Source organism: Cebus imitator, unplaced genomic scaffold (genome assembly GCF_001604975.1).
Source record: "Cebus imitator isolate Cc_AM_T3 unplaced genomic scaffold, Cebus_imitator-1.0 Scaffold29, whole genome shotgun sequence".
Classification (NCBI taxonomy): domain Eukaryota; kingdom Metazoa; phylum Chordata; class Mammalia; order Primates; family Cebidae; genus Cebus; species Cebus imitator.
Window position 1 is genome coordinate 9362963 of NW_016107344.1, and position 22964 is coordinate 9385926.

Below are 22964 nucleotides of genomic sequence, written 5' to 3' on the forward strand. Positions count from 1 at the left end.
TTTTATAATTCCTCTACACTGCACAGAGACAACCATTTTCTCTGTTAATCCTGCTGCTGATCTTGATATAGGGAAGAAATCCGTCTTTCTCTAAATCCTAAATCTAGAATAGATAGAAAACAAAGGCCAGGTGTGGTGGCTCATGCCTGTAATCCCAACACTTTGGGAGGCTGAGGTGGGTGGATCACAAGGTCAGGAGTTCAAGACCAGCCTGGTCAAGATGGTGAAACCCCGTCTCTACTAAAAATACAGTAAAAATTAGCTGGGCATGGTGGCACATGCCTATAGTCCCAGCTACTAGAAAGGCTGAGGCAGAAGAATCGCCTGAACCCAGGAGGTAGAGGTTGCAATGAGTCAAGATGGTGCCACTGCACTCCAGCCTGGGCGACAGAGTGAGACTCCATCTCAAAAAAGAAAAGAAAAGTGAAAACAAAATGAATCCATAGTAATTTTTTTTTTTAAAAAAGGCCTATATTTCCTCAACAATTAAGTCCAAATTAAAATTGACTACCTCACTCTACAGTTTGCTCTAATGGGCAAATAATGGTATTTATTTTATTGTTGCATTTCACTCATCTCCAATTCCCAACTATATCATTAACACTGCAGGCCATACTATTGTGAATCCATCCTCTAATTGCATTTGAATGCATCCATATATCTGGATATTATAACCAATATACTATGAAAAGCAACATAACTTCACGAGGATTTGTACCATTTTCATTCCTCCTGTGAAGTGTGTTCCAGTACATCAGGGCTGCCCTGCAACCCACTTTGAGATTATATCCTTAGATTCTGAACCCTTAACTGAGAAACATCCAAGTTTATTGCTACTATTATTTCTTTATTATAAATCTTTCTCCCTTAAATTTTCTCAACTTATAGAAAGGAAATCCAGCCAACAGCATTCCACTGAAAGAGTTTGCTGTTGGGACATCCACTCCCTCTCCTTTCAGGGGCTCTACTATTAGCATCTTTTCTCCTTCAAATTCAGAAAGATGCAAAGTAGTTTGAAAAGCCTGTTCTGAACAATACTGTACAGCAGTGCCAAAACCATGAGACATATTTGGTGCTTGTGCAAATAAATTAATTCATGTATAAACACAACATGCATAAATTACATGAATATACACACATATATACACATAAATATTTGTATTTTATGTGTATATAAGTTTACATATGCATAAACATACACCCATGTATAACTATGTACATATATGTGTGTGTGAAGTTTGGGTGTGTCTTTGTGCATTTTTTTTTAAATGCATGTAAGCTAAGTCATCTTATGGTGCAGACATAACAAGGTCTCATTCAAGAAAATACCAACCCAGTATTTAAAAAACTACTTAACTGCTTAGTCAAGGCTCTCACCAAAATTTAAAAACTAAAATGTGACTGTAATATGCAAACTTTCAAAATCCCCTTTCTCCATTTTCCAAATCTGAAACGTGGCAAATCCATCCCTCCTGTCCACAGAATTATCTATCCAAACTTGTCAAAACTTTTTGAGGCTCTTAATTCCCCTATTCCCAACCTTGGGGACCCTTTCAAAGTTAATTATTCTCCTATTTGGCAACAGTTCTCTGTCCTTTCCTAAAAAGTTAAGCCAAAGCACAGTGCATTTCCTGCTTTTCACTTCTACCCTCTCCCTCAAGAGTCATCTCTCTCCCTCATTGCGGCTCAGAAAACAATACCCCAAAGTATGGCTCTTTGACCAGCTGAGTATTTTGAACTAAAGCAGCAAGCCTCAGAACCAAGATCTCTCTGCCCTCCTTCCACTCCCAGGCTCTTGCCCCTCTCCCTTCTCCAAAAGCACAAGGAGGGGCTTTCTCTAAGGTTCCCTTATCTGAGGAAACGCATTTCCTTGAGAATGAATGCAGTGTCTTGGGCCTCCTTCTAAAGATCTCATCAAAGAGAGATTAACTGATAGGAAAGAAGAGAGAGCAGACACCACACCCATAACTCAGACTTTGTCCCAGACTACTGTCTTTTCTCAGGCCCACTTGTCTCCCCTAAAAATCATTCACTTTTCCTCTAAAATCGCCTGCATCTCCCACTTCTCTCTCTTCTATGAAGAAGGTATTTAAACTTCAACCATCCGGCCCCCTTGGTGTTTCATTACTTGGTGTGATTCCTGTGTGCTGACCCACAATAAACTTGTATGCTTTTTCTCCCATTAATCTATCTATTTTCAGTTTCTTTCATGTACTCAAGTTCTTGAACTTTCAGAAGGTGGAAGTGAAGTTCCTTTCACCCTTACTCTCCCATTATCGAGATTCTGTATAACAAAGGCCTACCACACAAAAGCTGGCAGAAAGAAGAGGCTATAAATACAATACTTATGCATTAATATTTTTTCCTGTCTTGTGTCTATCAGAGAATGTGCCTAAGACAACATTTTTTTATTATCTGTGCATACTGGAAAAAATACTCCTAAACTTTGAGTTCAGATAGGCACTTACATATTCTGCAACTTAATGTCCCCAGCTGAAAATTCAGTTGCAAGAATCAAATGTAATGGTAAAAAATGCAATACATATTAATGCAAAGATGTAATATATGTGCATATATATACATGATATATGTACAAGATATATAATACATGTTAAATGTAATAATACATGTTAATAGTAACTCAAGTTTGTTAAGAAGTGCCTCCCCTGGGGAATAAACACGCATATTGAAAACCCATGCTGTAACCCACATCTTACTGGATACATGTATTCTGCAATTATTGCAGCTAACCCCTATACCATGCCCTCAGGATGGAGGAAGTAGTCTCTCGATTTGTTAAAGTTCAAAAGAAATACTAAACCATTATCATCATACCTAGAGATGATAAAGGAAAGAAGAGCTTTAGAATCTGTGGGCTTTCTATTATGTGGTTGCAGAATCAATAAATAGCATTATGTTTTTAATTGTACACAATCTTTTAATTAAAAAAAGTCATGCTTTTCACAGTATGAAGAATCAGCATTTTCTACTATTGCATACAATTGTTTTGGTACCTAGTTTTCATTTAAGTGAATTAATTTTTCGTCTAGTTTCAATGAAACTATTTTCTACTTGCACTAATACTACCTTCAAGGAGTAAAGCCTTCATATTTTCTATACACTGAAAATTACTTTATTCTTGCCCTTTGCCTTAAATATTTTACATATGAATGGCAGATCAAAGTTGTATTTGCTTTTTCTCCCATTAATTGTCTTTGTTGGAAATCCTACAATACTTCTGGTCATAAACAGATCACTCCTGTATCTCAGATACAGCATGAGGCTGAAGATGAGCTTAACATCTCAGTACCCATGGAAAACACTGGCAAAATCAAGAAGCTGCACTGCCAAAGAGAAATTAGGAATTAGATTTTGGACTGGAGGAACCGTCGAGAGGGAATAGTGTGACATGAACCTGTGTGTACAATTCTATACCATTTGTTCATCAATTTTGTTTTGTTGGGGGTGGGAAGGTGTGATCTGTCTTTGCTTACAACCGGGAGAGAGGCAGATTCTTCTGATCCACCATGTCAGAGATAACGGAATGAAGATTCTATGTACATTGCATCCCAGAAACACAGCGTCTTTGACTTCTTGTCAGGCTCAATAAATTGAAAGGCAGTCGAGACTGACTGGGAGCCTACTTTCTGCACTGCCCTAGGTATTGTGCAAGACTTCAGCTAACCCAAAAACACTGTGTTCAAACTTTTAAAATTAGACATTTCTCTTCAGATAATTAGAAAAATATATGTCAGAAAAATCATGAACTAGGGCTCCTGACTGGCCAGGCTAGCACAGACTGAATATTAACCCCCAGACTCACTCTGTAGGGTGGCTTTACGCTGTGCTCAGCCAGACACAGCAGCCCTGCCGTTAGGCCTTCCAACACAAATTCGAAATCCAGCATCTCAGGTTCACTCCAATAGCGAGTCTCATTCTGTACAAAAGATGTGGAATCTTTGGAGATGTCATTTAAATGCCAATTTTCACGCTTCCTCTTCAAAGTTATAGCACTTATAACATCAATATTTTAAACAGTTCAAGTATTTTTTTTTTTTTTATCTTCTAAATGAGTCATTCACTCTCTTAGTAGAAAGAGGTAAAATGAAATGTCAAAGACTAAAATGTGAACTACTCCTTCAAAGATAGAGTGAGTACATTTCTCATGATTCAATGGTAATTGGCTTGGAACTTGGAAATACAATGCCACCCATGACAATGGAAATTCACTGGGCTCTGCAGGAATTCAAAGGCTGCTGGAGAAAGTGTCCCAGCATTATGCATATCTCACTTACTATACTTCTTATATATAACTCAATTTCCTCCCAACTCTCACGGAGTTTCAATGGAATCATTTGTGCCACTCAGAATTTATATGCATCTACTACTAACCAATTTCAGCTACTAAGAACTTCTCAGATGTCTCCAGGCTGCAGCACCCACTGGCTCCTCTAAAAGCCCGTGCCCATCAGACCGGGCGGGCATTCCGAGGGTCACGGCAGCCACTTTTTAATTGTTCCATCACAGAAGGCTGGGTCCTTTGATTTAGAAAGTAGCACCTTAGAAGTCACAGTCCCCAAAGCCCAATGAACCAGGGACCTTATTACCCTCCTCTGGGTCAGTTGTTCTCAGATTCTGTAAGAATGAGAATCACCTGGGGAATCTGGTGAACACCCGGGGTGTTTGTCTTCTTCCCAGAGATCCTGATTTGGTAGGTCTGGTGTGGGAACCCAGGACATTTCACAGTCACAGTCTGCAGGCCACACTTTGAAAAATGTTGTATTCCATACCCCAGGCTTCTGAGTCCTGAGGCAGACAATATCCTCTCACCAATTCAACTTAGACACTGATCATCAATACCATGCAGGCACACCTGCATTTTCTGGCCATCCATTGGAAATAATTACCAAATGATATTACATATGGGTAAAACATGAATTTTTCAGTTTTCTCTTGAAAAAAATGACCACAGTACTTTTATTTCACCTTCTCAATGAACTCACACAAACATCACATGAAAAGGCACAAGAAGGCACTCTGAGGCATGCAAAGCATATACACAGGTGTAAAGTAGGACTCAGGAAGAGCATGGCCAACTCTTTAAGTTACAAATACATAATAAAGTATATCATCCTAAAATATTAATTATACATGGCACTTTAAGTACAGGTAGACTTCATTTTACTGTGCTTTGCTTTGTTGTACTTCACAGATACTGCCTATTTTTAAAACAAAACAAAACAAAACAAAACAAATTTTAGGTTTAGGGCAAGCCTGCATTTAGAAATTTATTGGTGCCATTTTTCCAACAGCATGTGCTTGCTTCATGTCTCTGTGTTACATTTTGGTTTGTTAATTTTCCCAGTATTTCCAATGTTTTCATTATTATGTCTGTTGTGGTGAGCTGTGGCCAGTTACCTTTGATGTAACTACCGTGATTTTTTTTTTGGGTGCCATGAACCCTGCCATAGAAGACTATGAACTTAATAAATGTTGTGTGTGTTCTAACCACCCCAACCAATATTCTTTCCCCTGTCTCTTTCCATCTCCTCCAGCCCCCTATTCCCTGATACACTAAGTACTGAAATTAGGCCAAGTAACAACCCTACAATGGCTTTAAGTGTTCAAGTGAGAGGAAGAGTTCCATGTCTCTCACTTTAAACTGAAAACTAGAAATGACTAAGTTTAGCGAGAAACGCATGTCGAAAGCCAAAACAGGCTGAAACCTAGGCCTCTTATACCAAATAGCCACGTTGCAAATGAAAAGGTAAAGTTCCTGAAAGAAATTAAAAGTGCTACTCCAGTGAATACACAGTAAGAAAGTGAAACCACTTTATTGCTGATACGGAGAAAGTTTGAGTGGTCTGGACAGGTGATCAAACCAGCCACAACATTCCCTCAAGTCTCCAACTTTCATCAATTTTATGAGGCTGACAGAGATGAGACGGCTACAGAAAAAGTGTGAAGCTAGCTCTAGAAGTTGGTTCATGAGGTTTAAGGACAGAAACCGTCTCTAAAGCTTAATACTACAAGGTAAAGCAACAGCTGATTTATCCGAAAGCTGCGGCAAGTTAAGATCGTTGATGAAGGCAGGAATATACATTAAACAGACTTTCAGTGTATACAAAACGGCCTTGTATTGGAAAAAGATGCCATCTAGGATTTTCATAGTAAGAGATCAGTCAATGCCTGGCTTGAAAGCACAGGCTGACTCTCTTGTTAGGGGCTAATGTAGCTGGTGACTTTTAACTGCAGCCGATGCACGTTTACAAATCTGAAAATCCTAGGGGCCTTAAGTGTTATGCTACATCTACTGTCTGTGCTCTAGAAATGGAACCCAAAGCCTGGATGACAGCACATCTGTTAACAGCATGGTTTACTGAGTATTTTAAGCTCACTATTAAGTCCTACTACTCAGAACAAAAGATCCCTTGCAAAATATTACTTTGACAATGTACCCAAAAGCACTAACAGAGGTGTACAAAAACATTAATATTATTTTCATATTTGCAAACACAAAATCCATTCTGCAGCCCTTGGATAAGTAGCTGTTTTGACTTTCAAGTCTTAAAGAAATGTATTTCATAAAGTTATAGCTGCCATAGATAATGCTTTCTTTGATGGACCTATGCAAAGCGAATTGATAAATTTTTGGAAAGGATTCACTATTCTAGATACCCTAAGAATATCTGTGATTCATGTGAAGAGGTCAAAGTATCAACATCAGCACGAGTTTGGGATAAGTTGATTTCACTCACATGGATGACTTGGAGGTGTTTAAGAAAACTTCAGTGGAGGAAAGAACTGCAGGTGTGGTGGAAATAGCAAGAGAACTAGAATTAGAAGTGAATCTTGAAGACATGGCAGAATTGCTTCAATCTCAGATAAAATTTTCATGGATGAGGAGTTGCTTTATACAGATAAGCCAATGGTTTCTTCAGATGGAATCCACTCCAGATAAAGATGCTGTTGACATTGTTGAAACAACAACAAAAGATTTAGAATCCTTCATAAATGTAGTTGAAAATGCAGAGGCAGGGTTTGAGAGGATTGACTCTAATCATGAAAGATGTTCTACTGTGGGCAAAACACTATCAAATAGCATCGCATGCTACAGAAAACTCTTTTATGAAAGAAGAGTCAGCTGATGCAGTAAACTTCATTGTCTTATTTTAGGAAGTTGCCACAGCTGCTCCAGTCAGCAGCCACCACCTTGATCAGTCAGTGGCCATCAACACACAAGGCAAGACCCTCTGGCAGCAAAAAGATTAAGACTTGCTGTCTTGCCTAACATGTTTTTGGTATTTAAGTGGCAGCATAGTATCACAAAAAAGCATTTTTAAACACAGCTCATTCTGACACTGAGAAGCTGGGGATCCTAAAGTTCCTTAACCATTATTAATTACAGCTGTCCTCACTGGTCAAGTGGCAATGATCACCACAAGATTACGAGGGTGTTAGATGAGATAATATAAGTGCCCAAGCACATAAAAGCATTCATAAACAGTACCCCCCCATAGACATTCTTGTTGGAAATTTAATATTAGGATCACCATCCAAGTAAACCGTGGGGCTCCTTCAAGTCAGATTCTTGCCTACCTTTGTCACTAATAACTCAACACCATTTTGTGACTAAAAATGAACGTGCTTGAAATCAAGCTGAGAAGAGAATTAATCCACATGATACAATTTGAGCTCAAGTAAGTGGTAAACTGGGTGGGTAGTGACTATAAGTAGATTCAATAAAAGTGCAAAGGGAACAGAGATCAGTGGAAATGCTTTCTGGAAGAGGGATTTTGTGCTGGGACTTGCAAGGCAACTCTAAAATAAACTAAAGGAACAGAAGAGGGTGCTTCAGGTGGAAGTCACTGCTATTAGCCAAGAAATATTACATAAATAACTTCTCTACCTTCCCAGAAATCTCATGAGGTAGGTATTATTAACATCCCCATTTTACAGATAAAGAAACTGAGACAGATTAAGTGGCTTGCCCAGGTTAAACAAAGTGTCAGAGTAGGACATAAATAAAGTCTGGCTTCAAAATCCACACACTGAAATTACAGAGTTATCAAAATAAGATCTATTTATCAGAAAAGTGAGTATATCTCACTGTATCAGCTGCAAACAACAGAATCCCCTTTGTATAGTTTAAGTGGAGAGAGACATCTTTTCAAATATCAGCTCAGAAATCTCAGTAGATCAGAGAATCAGCCAGGAACAACACGGGTGGGACAAAGCGCAAGCACACCAGGTCGTTCCAGTGAAAATACCACTGCTGCCACCTCCGAGTATGTGGTGCCAGAAATGCCACAGCCTCCCCTGCAAAACCGTAAGTCCTAGCCATTGCACTTGCCCAAAGAGCTGTTCTTCCGTGTGCGGGCAGCCTTAAAATGCTCCCTTCTGCATCCCTTTCATGAATGGTGCAACAGATGGGCACTGTGTCCATATCCTAGCAGCAAGAGAGTCTAGGAGATGCAGCTGAAAAATAAAGATTCTATCTTGAGAGGATTGGAATCACAATACAAGAAGCTAAGGAAATGTCAAGATGATAAATAAAAGATGTCAGGCAATCACAAAAGGCCACTATACACCCTGATAAAAGCAGGCTGAAAGGTTCTGAGAAATAAAGTCAGTTATATAAAGAAGGGTCAGATTATACACGTAAAACTGCATTTGAAAACAATTTACTCTTTCTAGTAAAGGCCACAGGTCTCTTACTATAGCAAGACATTGTTCAGGGCATAATGTAAAGATGATGAGTTTAAAAATTGCGGCTGGCCGGGTGTGGTGGCTCACGCCTGTAATTCCAGCACTCTGGGAGGCTGAGGCAGGTGGATCACCTGAGGTCAGGAGTTCGAGACAAGCTCGGCCAACATGGCAAAATCCTGTCTCTATTAAAACTTTAAAAATTAGCCGGGCATAGAGGCAGGCACTTGTAATCCCAGCTACTCGGGAGGCTGAGGCTGGAGAATCGCTTGAACCTGGGAGGCGAAGGTTGCAGTAAGCCGAGATTGTGCCACTTCACTTGAGCCTGGATGACAAGTGCAAAAAAAAAAAAAAAAAAACTGCAAGTGCCAGAAATTTGAATTTTTTCCCCTATCATTTAAAAATGTTATAAAAGCATAGTCATATGCATCATTTTTAATAAAAAAAACAAATACCTAGTAAATAAAACCTATTAAATAAACTGGCCACATTATATGTCATACATTATTTTTACCTCTTATATTTTTCTTATATTTCTTCAAGGGTCATTTGCTAAGACGATGGGGACACTGAATGCTAGTAATGTTTTATCATTTTGGAGACAAATTTGAAATAAAATACTAGATATTAACTAGAAAAGTTTTCTATTCAATTTGAGAAAGTTTTTAAAAACCATCATTCATTTAATGGTCACAACCACGTATGTTTCTGAATAACATTTTAAATGCTTTCTACAATAACAATTGTTTTTAGTAGTTCATGTTTAAGGAAAGATAGCTGCATATAAGACACAGTATTTCTGAGTAATATCCAGAAAACAGAATTAAAGACATCTATTCTAAAACATCAGTTATTGGTAAAATGCAAGTATATAACAGCACAATATCCATGTTTTAATATTATCATATAAACAGACTGATAGTACCAATAGTACCAACTTTTCCCTGATAATAAAGTAAGAAAGCACAGCATTACTCGGGAGCATCATTAATGTTAAATCCTTTTTGAACAGCTATGTGAATAATTGAAAGCACACATAGATATATTTTTTGGAGATGGAATTTCACTCTTCTTGCCCAGGCTGAAGTGCAATGGTGCAATCTCAGCTCACCACAACCTCTGCCTACCAGGTTCAAGGAAGTCTCCTGCCTCAGCCTCCCGAGTAGCTGGGAATACAGGCATGTGCCACCACAACCGGCTAATATTTTTGTATTTTTAGTAGAGACGGGATTTCTCCATGTTGGTCAGGCTGGTCTTGAACTCCCAACCTCAGGTGATCCACCTGCCTTGGCCTCCCAAAGTGTGGGGATTACAGGTGTGAGCTACCACGCACGGCCACATATTTTGATTTTCAAATCCCAAATGTTTTCTATGACAAAATTCATGAGAAATGCAGATTAGCAGCAAATGCAAGAGCAGTTACATTTTATTGATTACTTGACATACAGTGTATGTACTATGCTAAATATTATGTATACAATTTCATTTATTCTTGCTGAATTCATACATTTTATTATACCTGAATTTAAACAGAAAAATGTTTTATATCGCGCTCAGAAACATTTCTATAGCTCAAAAACACTGCAAAGAAATGTGAATTTACCCAAGGGCAATAATCAAAAGAGGATCAAGGCAAAAATCCCATTTATATATATTTATGTCAGTATAGAAATCAGGAACTACTATGGCAAATAAAATTTGAGGGGAGGAGAGCAAATAGCATAGACATGCAATGTCAATGGAAAGAGATAACTGTCTATCTATCTTCTAACTTGATAAAACAACACCCAGTAAGGATTTTGATGATGATATCTAGGAAAATAGTGTTAGTTTGCAAAATTGCTGATGGTGAAATTTTTAGCAATATGTAAGTTTTTGTGAGTATAATGCTGACTGGGGAAAAACATAATCTTGAAAATATATCTATGATCGGAGCCAGCAGCACCTGCACTGTGCATAGAAAATGCTTCACCTCTAATACTTTTTTTTTTTTTTTTACGATTTTACAATATATATTAACTATCTTTAAGTAGTCTGAATACTCATCTTTTATATCAAATTTATAACAAAACTTCAAGCAACCCAGAAGTCTCATTCTATTACCTCATTAGAACTGACCTAGCTAAGGAAGGTTCAAAGTTTTAAAAGCACCGCTGCATTAATTTATTTCAAGTTAAAAATAAAGTGTATAACCAAGAAAAAAGAAATAAATTCCTTCTTTATCTGAATTTTATAGAAACAAGACTGCCTTATTTAGCAGATAAAGTCTTTAAAGAATGAATCTCAATTAATATCTTCATAAATTTATGGAAAAAGATATAATTAGTTATGACAAGAACATAGCAATGAAATTGGAGTTTGAGAGTTAAAGAGAAAATTAGTCATAGAGACTATGAGTCATCTTGAACATTACAGTTCATTTAAGATAGATGAAAAGAAATTTGTATTTCCTTAAGATACTTTCTTTGCGTTTTTTTTTTTTTTAAGATAACAGAAAGGACTGACCAATGACAGTGAACAGTTTTACTCTTCTGTAGCCACAGATATGATCACTCAGTAAGACATTAAACTAATCAAAAGTGTCACCAGGTGGAATACCTTCAGATCACAGCATTTTTCTCAGTGATGACTCTCTGACATAATTTGTAAAGAAAAAAAAAAATACCTGTTGACATCTTTATTGTTACATTGGTTTCTCAAAATACTAGGGGAGTTTTCCAGAAGCTGAATCTAATATGTGGAGTCAGTTCTGCTCATTCTGTTGATTTCTGAAATTGATAGACACACAGTGAAACAGAATTTTGAACATGTGGTGACCAGGGATTATGTCTGCCCATTAAGTAAATGCAAACATTTTATACTAAAACAAACATATCTTATGTAGTAAAATATTTTTACTCCTATGAAATTAAGTTGAAACAGTGATTCAAAAGAGTTCACATTTACTGTAGGATGCTGAGTGAAAGGCCCTATGACTCTAGTTAGGCAAATTTGCATTTACTGGGGTAATAAACAAAAACTTTTCACAAGGTCTACATAAGATTCTTCTTATACATCAATATGTTAGTGGGAATTATCTCTGATATCAGATCATGTTCAATGTGATAACTAGTTACAATCATCAAAATCGAGTTACAAAGACAAATATCCTGCAATGGTGAAAAGACTAATTCACAAGGCATGAACTACAGTTCAGTGCCCGTTACTTACTGGTTGTGTGATCTAACATGCATGATATCTCTGCAACTTTATTTACTAATACAAATATTAAATCTATCTAACGGGTTACTAAGGTAGACAAGCATGTAAAACTATTATGTTCCCTTAATGAACTGACATCCTTATTATTATGAAATGCTCCATTTTATCTCTGGTTATATTCTTGTTCTGAGGCCTGTTTTGATATGAGTACAGGCACCAGCGTTTTGGTTTTGCAGTTACTTAGTGTTTGCATAATATATCTTTTTCTATCCTTTCACTTTTTATCTTAAAAGAGTGTTTACTGTAGAATTATGTTCCAGGAAGAAAATATTCTAAACTATTAATAGCTTTTATTTCAAGAGGTGACCAATTTCTCTTGATAGGTTTTTTTTTAAAATAGATATTTAAACTTTTATAAAATAAAAATGTTATCAGACATAAGAATTCCAGTTTGATCTAAGGACAGGCCTTGTCTACAGGCAATCAACAGGACTGGTATGGCCAAACACGAATAGTCTCACTTTTCACATGAAATTTCTTCCTCTAGAGTTAGAAGACGGATGCTTTCAAAGCCAAAATTCATTTAAGTTTTCATGGTAAGTATAAGGAAGGCCATATACTCACACATGGTTGCTGCTATAACAAATAGATTTCTTAAAAAGTCACTGCCCCTTTGAACTACACACAGCTATCTGCTCGGGTCGTCCCTTAGCCAATTTAGTTATCCATTATTTGCTCTCCTATACAGTTATAAATCCTAGCCTTCTGGTTTAAAGAAAATTTTTAATTCTAATTGTGGTAAAGAACATATAAAATTTACCCTCTTAACCATTTTTAAGTGTACAACTCAGTAATGTTAACTATATTAACAACGTTGTATAATAGGTGTCTAGAACTTTTTTCATCTTACAAAGCTGAAACTATACTCACTGGACAACTCCCTATTTCCCTCTCCCCCAGCACCTGGCAACTTCATTCTACGTTCGAAGATTATGGCTGCTCTAGATTCTATCCTTGAACTGCTATAGAATTTACCATCTTGCTATTTATTCCTTTTTTTCTTTTCTTTTTTTAGATAAATTGAGGGTTTTTTGTTTTTTTTTGCAGTGTTTCTGGTTCATCTCCGTTACTGGTTTGACAACTACAGCTGGTGGTTTTTTGTGTGTAGTTGCTCTAGAATTTACAACACAAACCCTTAAATTATCACAAGTTATCACTTCCCACTTACTGAACTATCTTCAAATAATACCATAACATTTCATCACATGTAGTGGGAGAACTCTACCTATACTTCCTTCCATCACCCTGCCCTGTACTGTTCTTACTGCTCATTTTCATTCAATATGTCTCAAACCCCACCATGCATTGTTTTATTTGCTTTAAGCAGTCAACTGCCTTTTAAAAAGATTTTAAAATTCTTTATATTGATTCATATATCTACCATAATTTCCTGTATAAATCTAAATTCCTACCTAGTATCCTTTTCTTTCTCCCTGCAATTTCCTTCTTCTTTCCTGACTAATTTCAGATAAGAAGTCTGATTTATCTTCAATCATGTGTAAGGTGCATTTTTCGCCCCCTGGCTGCCTTTAAGACTATGTTCTTCATTACTTGTTTCCAGCAATTTGATTATTATATGTTTTAGTGCCATTTATTCTGCTTGGGGCTCATTAAACTTCCTGGGATTTGTGAGTTTACAGTTTCTATCCTATCTGAACAATGTCCAGCTTTTTTTCTTCAAATATTTTTTCCGATCTCCCTCTTCTTATGAGTCCAATTGTACGTATGATCCAATTGTATGTATGATCAGCAACTTGACATAGTTTCACAGCTGCTTACTGAAGCTCTATCTTATCTCTATTTCTTTTCTCTCTGTGCTTTGTGCTTTATTTTGGATAGTTTTTGTCTTTGAGATGTAGTCTTGCTCTGTTGCCCAGGCTGGAGAGCAGTAGCATGATCCTGGTTTACTGCAACCTCTGCCTCTTGGGCTCAAGTGATTCTCCTGCCTCAGCCCCTCGAGTAGCTGGGATTACAGGCATGAGCCACAACCCCTGGCTAATTTTTCTATTCTTTGGAGTAAATTTTTTAGTAGAGAGCGGGTTTTGCCATGTTGGCCAGGCTGATCTCGAACTCTTGACCTCAAGTGACCCACCCACCTTGGCCTCCCAAAGTGCTGGGATTACAGGCTTGAGCCACTCTGCCCAGCTTATTTTGGATAATTATTATTGCTATGTATTCAGACATTGATCTTTTCTTCTGCAGTATCAGTGTCATCCACTGTATTTTTTTTTTTTAATTTCAAATACAGTATGATACAGTTTCAAAGTTTTTTCCCCTCCAAATCTCATGTTGAAATGTGACCTCCAATGTTACAGGTGGGCCTAGTGAGAGATGTTTGGGTCATGGGGGTGGATCCCTGATTAATGAGCTGGTATTGTCCACATGGTAATGAATGTGTTCTCACTCTGAGTTCACAAGTTGTTATCCTGGCACCACCTCCCTCTCACCACATGATGCACTGGCTCCCGCTATGCTTTCTGCCATGATTTTTCTTTTCTTTCTTTTTTTTTTTTGAGACAGGGTCTTATTGTGTTGTCCAGGCTGGAGGGCAGTGGTGGGATCTTGGCTTATGGCGACCTCCACCTCCGCAGCTCAAGCAATCTTCCCACCTCAGCCTCCAGGGTAGCTGGGACTACAGGCACATGTCACCACACCTGGCTAATTATTGTATTTTTTGCAGAGATGGGGTTTCACTACATTGTCCAGGCTAATCTTGAACTCCTGAGCTAAAACGATCTACTTGTCTTGGCCTTTCCAAGCACTGGGATTACAGGTGTGAGCACTTGGTCTCAGGTATTGCTTTACAGCAAGGCAAAAACAGACATATACAGTATTCGCTTCATCTGTTTAATTTTTTATCTTTTTGTAACTTCCATTTCTCTTCTCATCATTTTCATATTTTCCTTCACATTCGTGAGCACGTAAGATATAAAATAGATGTTTTCAGATCCTTGCCTATTATCTGTCATTTCTGGATGTGTTTCTATTGATTCATTTTTAAAACCTGCTTCTTTGTACACCTGCTTGTTTTGATCGGATGCCAGACACTGTGATTTTTACATCATTCTGCACTAGTCCGTGTATTCTTTGGAGTGAATTTTTGTTCTAGTATACAGTTGAGTGACTCGCAGATCAGTCAAATTCTTTCAATGTTTGTTTCTAAGGTTTGTCAGGGTAGGTCCCGAGCAGTCTATTCCAGGACTAAGGGCCACTAAGCTCTGACCCTTCCAAGCCCTCTCCCTGATGCCTCACATCTGAAGAGGTCTCTCCACCCTGATTTCTGTCAGCTTTATGTGAGCTCCAAGAATTGTTCAACCTACTGCTATCTGGCTGGCCTTTCCTTGACTTCCTCAACACGCACGAAGATAAGTGCTCACCAAACCCTTTAGTGGGCCCCTCTGGGTATCTCCAGAGCTTTCTGTTTGTACAGTTCCCTCCTCTACAGTATTGTTCTTCTCACGAACTAGTTGTCCTAACTTCTCTAAATACCAAACCCTGCCTGCTTAGTTCAGTGAGTCGGCTAGGCCCTGTTTGGGTTCCTCCTTCCTGCTTGGCCACCCAGAAGTTACCTCCAAGCAGTAAGCTGAGGCCACTGTAGAGTTCATCACATTTTCTGCTCTCCTCTCAAGGACCACCACCTGTTGTCCAATATGTGAAAAAACATTTCTTCTTTTGTTTGAATTTCTAGTTGTTTATGGTGGGAGTCATTTCCCACAGTAGTTAATCCTTCATGGTCAGAAGTAAAAGTCCTCCAATGGTTAAACAGGATATTTTGACTGGGCATGGTGTCTTATGCCTGTAATCCCAGAACTTTGGGAGGCTGAGGTGGGCGGATCATGAGGTCAGGTGATCAAGACCATTCTGGCCAACATGGCAAAACCCCATCTCTACTAAAAATACAAAAACTAGCTGGGCATGGTGGCATGCACTTATAATCTCAGCTACTTGAGAGGCTGAGGCAGGAGAATCGCTTGAACCCAGGAGGTTAAAGTTGCAGTGAGCCAGGATCATGCCACTGCACCCCGGCCTGGCAACAGAGAGACTCCATCTCAAAAAAAAAAAAAAAAAAAGATATTTTTGTAACACACTTTATAAACTCTGAACCAGTATGCAAACATTAGCTTGAAGAAAACACAACCACAGAGAAATACATGCTTCATGGTCCAGATTAAAATAATAATAATAATAATAATAATAATAAATAAATTCTACCACCAAGACAAGGAGACAAAGCAGACCATGATCTAGCGGAGGCTGAAATATTCTGGAAAGGTTAATTTGCCTGAAATCAAAATTCTCAGATTACTTGGAACATGAAATTTCCTTAAGAAATATTCCTTTTTACAAAGCACTGACCCTATAAAAATGCAAATAACTCTTGGAAAGGACATTTTACATTCTCTTCAATTAATGAGACTGTGGTTAGAACCGGTCATCTGTTGGTACCTTGAACCATTACAGCACCATCAGAGGGCACGGACATCTGGATTGTGGGCGGCAGGAGAATGAAGTTGAAAGAGAAAGTACATTGCTAAAGGGAAGAAGAAGGGCAGAATTCTCAACTTCATAGCTTTGCCCAGGGCAGGCTCTGAGGGAAAGGATTTGTCTGCCTGCTAGATTTCCCTTGGGTACTATCTGTAATTACTATCACAGCTCATTGATTTTCAATTCCTTCTATTAATACATTTATTGGCCATTCTGACATTAAAATCAGTCCAACTCTGCATTTTAGTGGAGGATATCTCTTCTTAAAATATGAGTTTTGCAAGCGTAGATAACTCTTTCTGCTTAAAAATGGTCTTCTCATATTAGCCATAACACAGCAACTGCAAATGTTTCTCTTTGAAGCCAGGTAGTGACATGCAAAGATTTCACTACAGATCAAAAGATCTCAAGCAGTGGGTCATCAGAGAATATTAAATGATAAGCAAATTCATATTTCCAAGATAATTCTACCAATTTAGTCAAACGCTGGCCCCTGTTCCACAGCAGGAGAGAGAATAATGAGCCCCTGTTAAAGGGTAATGCAAGTGGCATTTTTAATAATGCCCTTTTTCCACTTCTGATAAAGTCATTAAAGTAACACTGTCTTACTAAGCCTTTACACACAGATGTACACTAGATCATTAGTGTAAAATTGAGTAGGTTTACTGAGGAAAAAAGTTAGGTTTATTGTTGGGTTTTTTTCCCCCTAATGCTACCGAATTTTAATGCAATTTCCTGCCTTGAGTAAACATTCCTTAGCACATTTCTAGGTTCAGCTACAATACTTGCACCTGTTTATATTTCTTTATGAAGCTAAGGACTGGAGTCTTTTTCAAGAAAGCACCAGTCTCCAAATTCTCTCAATTCCACAGTGTGGCAAACAGCCTCTTACAACAAATAGCACATGAATGAATCACCATTTACTGAGCCCTGCCTATTCATAAGCTCCTAGGCTGAGATGATGAGAAATAACAAGAAACATAAATAAAGCATAAGCTCCTCTCTTAAGGAAGTTACATTATAGCTGGCTTCATGATGCTAATCAGCTCTCTGTGATATAGAAATAGCCCCAACACCTTGTTATTATTGTCCTCCACAATGGTTTATAAAAGTTACTGCAAGCTCCCTCTAGTGAAAAGACCAAGTCTCCCTTATCCTCTTTTGTTCTACCACTAAAATGAGGGAGTACGTAGGAATCTCTGATCTGGCTGAGGTGGCTATTTCCTGGTAGTTAAGACACGGAGTATTGAGGTAATCCTACACTTCCCTGCTGCAATGTCTGCGCCCTTTCTTTCTAGCTACATGGCTACGGTGAAGAGGCATTAAGCTCTCTTCCCCAAGGGTAACAGAGAGGGGTCTTTTTTCCACTCAATTACTGACTGCGTAGAGCACTTAAAATCAGCAAAACACCCAATCTCTTTCCCTGTTTCTGCCACACTATTGCCACTCTCTCTACCGGCCCACAGATCAGAACTGGACCTGGTTGTACAGGAGAGCAGAGAGGCAGGATAACCAACGGCTTCGACACCCTTGCAGTTAGTGAAGAAACTCAGGTCAGCTCCTTCCCCACAGCAGATTCCTCAAACTTAGGAAATAAACAGTGAGGGTGACTAAGAAATGCTGCTTTCAGGTCTCCCTCAGTCCTCTGCACCTATGTAGTTTTCAAAAATAGTTATATTTAGAGAGCTCATCTCTTTTTTTCTCAAAACATTTTACTTTAAAGAATTTCAAATACACAGAATTAGGCAGAAAAAAGTTTTTTAATTTTTTGGTTCCATTATTCTGTTATTTTTTATTCCGTTATTAGCATTATTTTTGTGTTCCATTATTTCATGTAATAAACTCTAATTAGAATTTGAAACATTCTTCCAGATATGCTGAAATAAAAATTCAAATAAAAAAAATAAGAGTTCTAATTTGAGATCTACCTTGTATCTACTTGGAGAATTATGAACTAACATAGATGTTGAAATCTCAATTAGATACTTTATGAGGATTGAAGCAACATAAAAAAAGTAATAGGGCCTTTTTCTCCTGTTTTTCTTTAAAAGGAGAACATCGACTCAGCACCCACCAAAGGCAGGCAGGCTCCTGTGAGGATGGGTGGTCAACTCCATTTTCCAGGTGAGTAGGATTAGAGAATGTGGCCTAAGCGTGACCCACACAGCTGGTACCAGGCTGAGTATCACCTAAACTCAGGTCTTTCTCATTTTGAAGTCTGTGCATTTACACTTCCATATACAGGAAGCTTCACTGCAGTAAGACTCTTAAATGCATAAATAGGCTCTCTCTCACCTCTTGCTTCTCACCAGGATCACAGAATGGCAGACTTCACCTGAGAGGGCAGGCCTCATTTCCAGCACTTCCACTGTACGGATGAGGACACAGAGGCCTGGAGATAGAAAATAACTTCCCAGTGTCATTCAAGCTGGTAAACTGCAGGACCAGGAATAAAATCATGTTGTATATCTTTGGGCCAGTATCTTCTACATACTGCCTTATGTCTGGCTGTAACAGTTCTAATACTCTTCTTCTTGCTTCAGTCCTTTGCTTAATAACATGTTAGAACATCCAAAGGCTGACAGAATTTGGGAAGCTTTTGTAGCGGCAGGGCACACGCACCAAAGTCACAAAGTCATTCAAACACTCCTCGCTGTGCCCCTGAGGTGTATCACAAGAACACATGCCCTTCCTAGAGGCTGCCCAGTAGCATGTGCTGTGTTACTGACAAGCAAGAAGAAAACTGAAGTCACATTTCAGATGACTGCAATAATCATCTACCCAGCTTTCACTTACATAAAAATGCAAGAGTCAGAGAACTCCAAACAGAAGGCACACAGAGGTGGTGCCCATATGCTACCATGTCTATCCGGTTCACATGTCTGCAAGATGAGGACCCCTGTCACCAATGAAAATGCCTATTTCCAATATTTACAATTTTGCTTTTTATGTTTACAATAACCCTATGACACAGAGCAGGCTGACAATTATCTATTGACTGGTTTTCTATTTTTTGCCATGCTAATTATAATGCTGAGACAAGTTGAATAAATTATATATTTCCCATATGCCAGAAACTATAAGAGATACAAACCAGAAATATAAGAAATAGTCCTTGTCCTCTAGGAGTTTATACTCTGAGTGAAGTCAAATGACCACATACACACAGCATAAATCTCCTTAAGAGAATGAGGCAAGGCAACCAGAACTTTTTAGAGAAGAGACACAGGCCTATTCCCAGCCTGTCTTTAACCTCTGAAATATGCTCCTTAGGTCCTGAACCCTTGGAGGGGTGGGGAGAGAGACACGTAGAGCCCCACTGACAGCAGAAGACCTAAATGACTCTTTGTAACACGCAGCAGAGAACAACTACATGCCTTCCTGGTGAAACAGATGGGCATGTAAAGTAGCATATCTTTAAAATGCTGCATGCACCTGAAAGAAATACCAGCTTTTCTCTACCAAAAGATTGAGATTAGTATCTATTTCTTAAACACAGAGTACCAAAACTATGTTTTTCAGAGTGATTATACATTCCAACTAATGTACCACCTTCAGGCTTTCTTCAAGCTTTGTTATTAATTGCTGTGACACGGGCAAGTTTCTATCACTTTTTGTTCATTGTTAACTAACATGTCTCATCTTTTTCAAAAGTCCATAATCAGCTGGGCATGGTGGCATATGTCTATAATCCCAGCTACTTGAGAGGCTTATGCAGAAGGATGACTTGAATCCAACAGTTTGAGTCCAGCTAGGGCAACACAGCAAGCAAGACCCCATGTCATAAAAGTAGATAAATAAATAAATGCCCATAATTGCACATGTGACTGTAATTATTTATTGAAATTTCATTAATATGTTTTTTCTTATGAAGAATTAAACTTCAACCAGCCTTTAAATCATAAATGAGGAAGAAGTCATGAAATATTCAAAATCCTAGCTCTCCTTATCTAAAAATAAAGATTCTGAACATTATATTGTATATAACACCCACCGCATCTTCTCCAATGAAAAACCCAGTAAAGTGGCCAAAAATGAAAGTCACTAAAATTCTAGATTTTGTTTTAAAGAAGAATTGATTTAAAGCATTATAAAATTGTTAAAATTTGTGTATTCTAATAGAGTTAAATCATTATACATTTCATTAAACACTACAGTCTGATTCTCTTGAAGCTTTGCTATGAAAGAATGATATGATATCTGTCATGTATTTAAGAAGTACACATAAACTCAAAGGAAAAAAAACGAAGTTCCTACTTCCCTCCAACATGCACAATCTAAATAAGAGTTAAAATACCAACATCAGCTCCATTCACAAGGAGAAAAATTGATTTTCATGAATAGGCATTAAGCAATACCTATGAACCCACAACTTTTCATGTCCCTATCTAAAGACAAAAAAATGCCTTTTATAAATAACGTCACATGGGGTTCTTATTCACACTGCAAAACTGCTGGGAATACTGGCTTTTGGTTTTTGTACATCTAAATCTTTCACGTATACCTTACCTTGAAATCAAAAAATTATGGGGAAGAAAGTAACTGGATATTGTTAAAGATTACCAGGACTGGTGACAGCAACCCACGATCCTGGCTTTGACCATTGGTCTGGGGCAAAGTTTCTGACAGGTTTTCTGCAGTTTTTGCCTTCCCCCAACATATGTAATTTGAATAGATGTCTGTTATTTGAAGAAGTGGAAGAAATTACTGTGAAATATAGACTGCTTTTTCACTTTTATTTTCCCATGAGCAGTGGGAAAATGCTATCCTTTCTGAATGAGATGCTCAGCTCTATAACAGTTGTGCAGAAATTTATTTTATTAAACTCATGATAATGCATCTAGATTAAGAAATGAATTAAGAAAACAGAACTCTAAAGAAATAAGATAAATCCTCCCCATGGTTAGGTTAATCAATAAAGATTAAAACTATCTATAAGGTTTGGAATATATATATATATATATATAATTTAAGTTAGTGAATCCAGCTAGAAAATCCAGTTGAACACATGACTTTTTCTGAAAGATTGTCTCTACTGAACCAATGTTACTAATTGCCAGTCTTCTCTTTCATGATCCTCTATTGCCTGTGTCTTGGGCTGAATCTACATGAGTTGGTCATCATATCGTCTGTAGGACTGTGGAGTCGTGTTATTGGTTGACACGCTCCACAAAGTTCATTTCAGAGCTACAAAAGTCAACACAGTACATAGAGGTGAAATGATATCCTCTACCATAATGAGGCTCTGTTCAACACAGGCTTACACTGAAAAAAAGAAATTACATTGAGATGCCACACACCCCACTACATAATGCTCAGGTATGTAGAAGTTATCAAAGAGACCCTCTAAATACTACCATATGGATCCATAACCTTGGATGTCCTCATTATGAAATCCTTTTGGGACATCAATATCCTAACCCTTTGAGTGGGATCCTGGATGTACTATCCACCTTGATTTTTATACACTAACAGTGAGATTTTATTCGCATTTAACATTTCTTTTGAGTGTTCAAGTATAAAACATTGCTAATTTTTAGTTTTGATTTTTAATGAGAGACACTGATAAAGATTATATATGTATGTATGTCTTTCTGTCAGTCACCTGTACTGCCTCAGTGGTGGTGGTTTAATAAGATAGGTAACCAGTGGGCATCAAGCCCCATGAGCAGTGTTTTCTCCCTTAAATAAAGTTGCCAATGCTGCAACCAATTATACTGCCCTTGTGTTCTTAACTAAACCAGTGAAGGCATAAATGTTCATTATAAAATCTATGCCATTTAAAAAAGGATGCACTCATAGTCTTTACATTTTCAGTACCCATAAATTAATTCATTGGTTTGGCTATGTATTGTTAAATAATCTTTCTTTTGCTTTTAGGAATTTTTCAAATTCACTGACCTCATCAACTATCCCTCAGTACTCCCAGAGTAAGAAAGGGCAAGTACAAATGTCAGAAGAGAAAGCCATCCAGCAAACATAACACTGAGCAAATATAACTCATAGCTGCACTTTGTCATTTCCTGATTGGAATCAACCAAACTACGATGACACTGAGGTTATATTACCATCTTATTTTTTAATACTTCCTCTTTGCTTTGGATTTTTATTAGCTTTTCAAATCATTTACCAATTTAGATGTAACCATATGGTTCTTAATATGTCACTATGCCTTCCAAATTTTAGGACACTATCCCTTCCAAGAAAGTAATGGTTGAAGTTGCAACAGGGTACACATCAACCACAATCTCAGATTTTTTTTCTTTAGCCTGAGAGAGAAAAGCTCAGGCAAGGAAAACCACAGAGATGTTCTACAAACCTCAGGATGCTTGCAAAAGAATGCTACTATCATCAAAAGGAGTGGGGCATTGCTGGAAACTTGTGCTTACCCCTTGTTCAGATTCCAAAAGTTCTGTTTTGACTCTGACTGCCGGCATCCCATCAAGCATTAACATTCTGTTCTCAAAGGTGTTGATATTCTGAGAATAAAGGGGAGAGAGAAAGATTCAGCT

General features: G+C 37.9%; 1 protein-coding gene across 13 annotated transcripts in view; it reads right to left on the minus strand.

Annotated features, from left to right (window-relative positions):
• Positions 1–22964, minus strand: part of KLF12 (Kruppel like factor 12) — a 647154-nt gene that overhangs the window by 241863 nt on the left and 382327 nt on the right. For 7 of the 13 annotated variants that reach the window (XM_037736796.1, XM_037736797.1, XM_017523611.2 and 4 more), the window contains one exon: positions 22842–22931. The exons of 3 other annotated variants lie outside the window; for them this stretch is intronic. In XM_037736796.1, coding sequence (XP_037592724.1) covers positions 22842–22907 — 66 coding nt within the window. In that variant the 5' untranslated portion in view covers positions 22908–22931. Of the gene's footprint in view, positions 1–11371; positions 11475–18747; positions 18845–22841; positions 22932–22964 lie in introns of all 13 variants that reach the window. 3 more of the 13 variants (XM_037736802.1, XM_037736801.1, XM_017523613.2) reach the window with 3 other exon arrangements.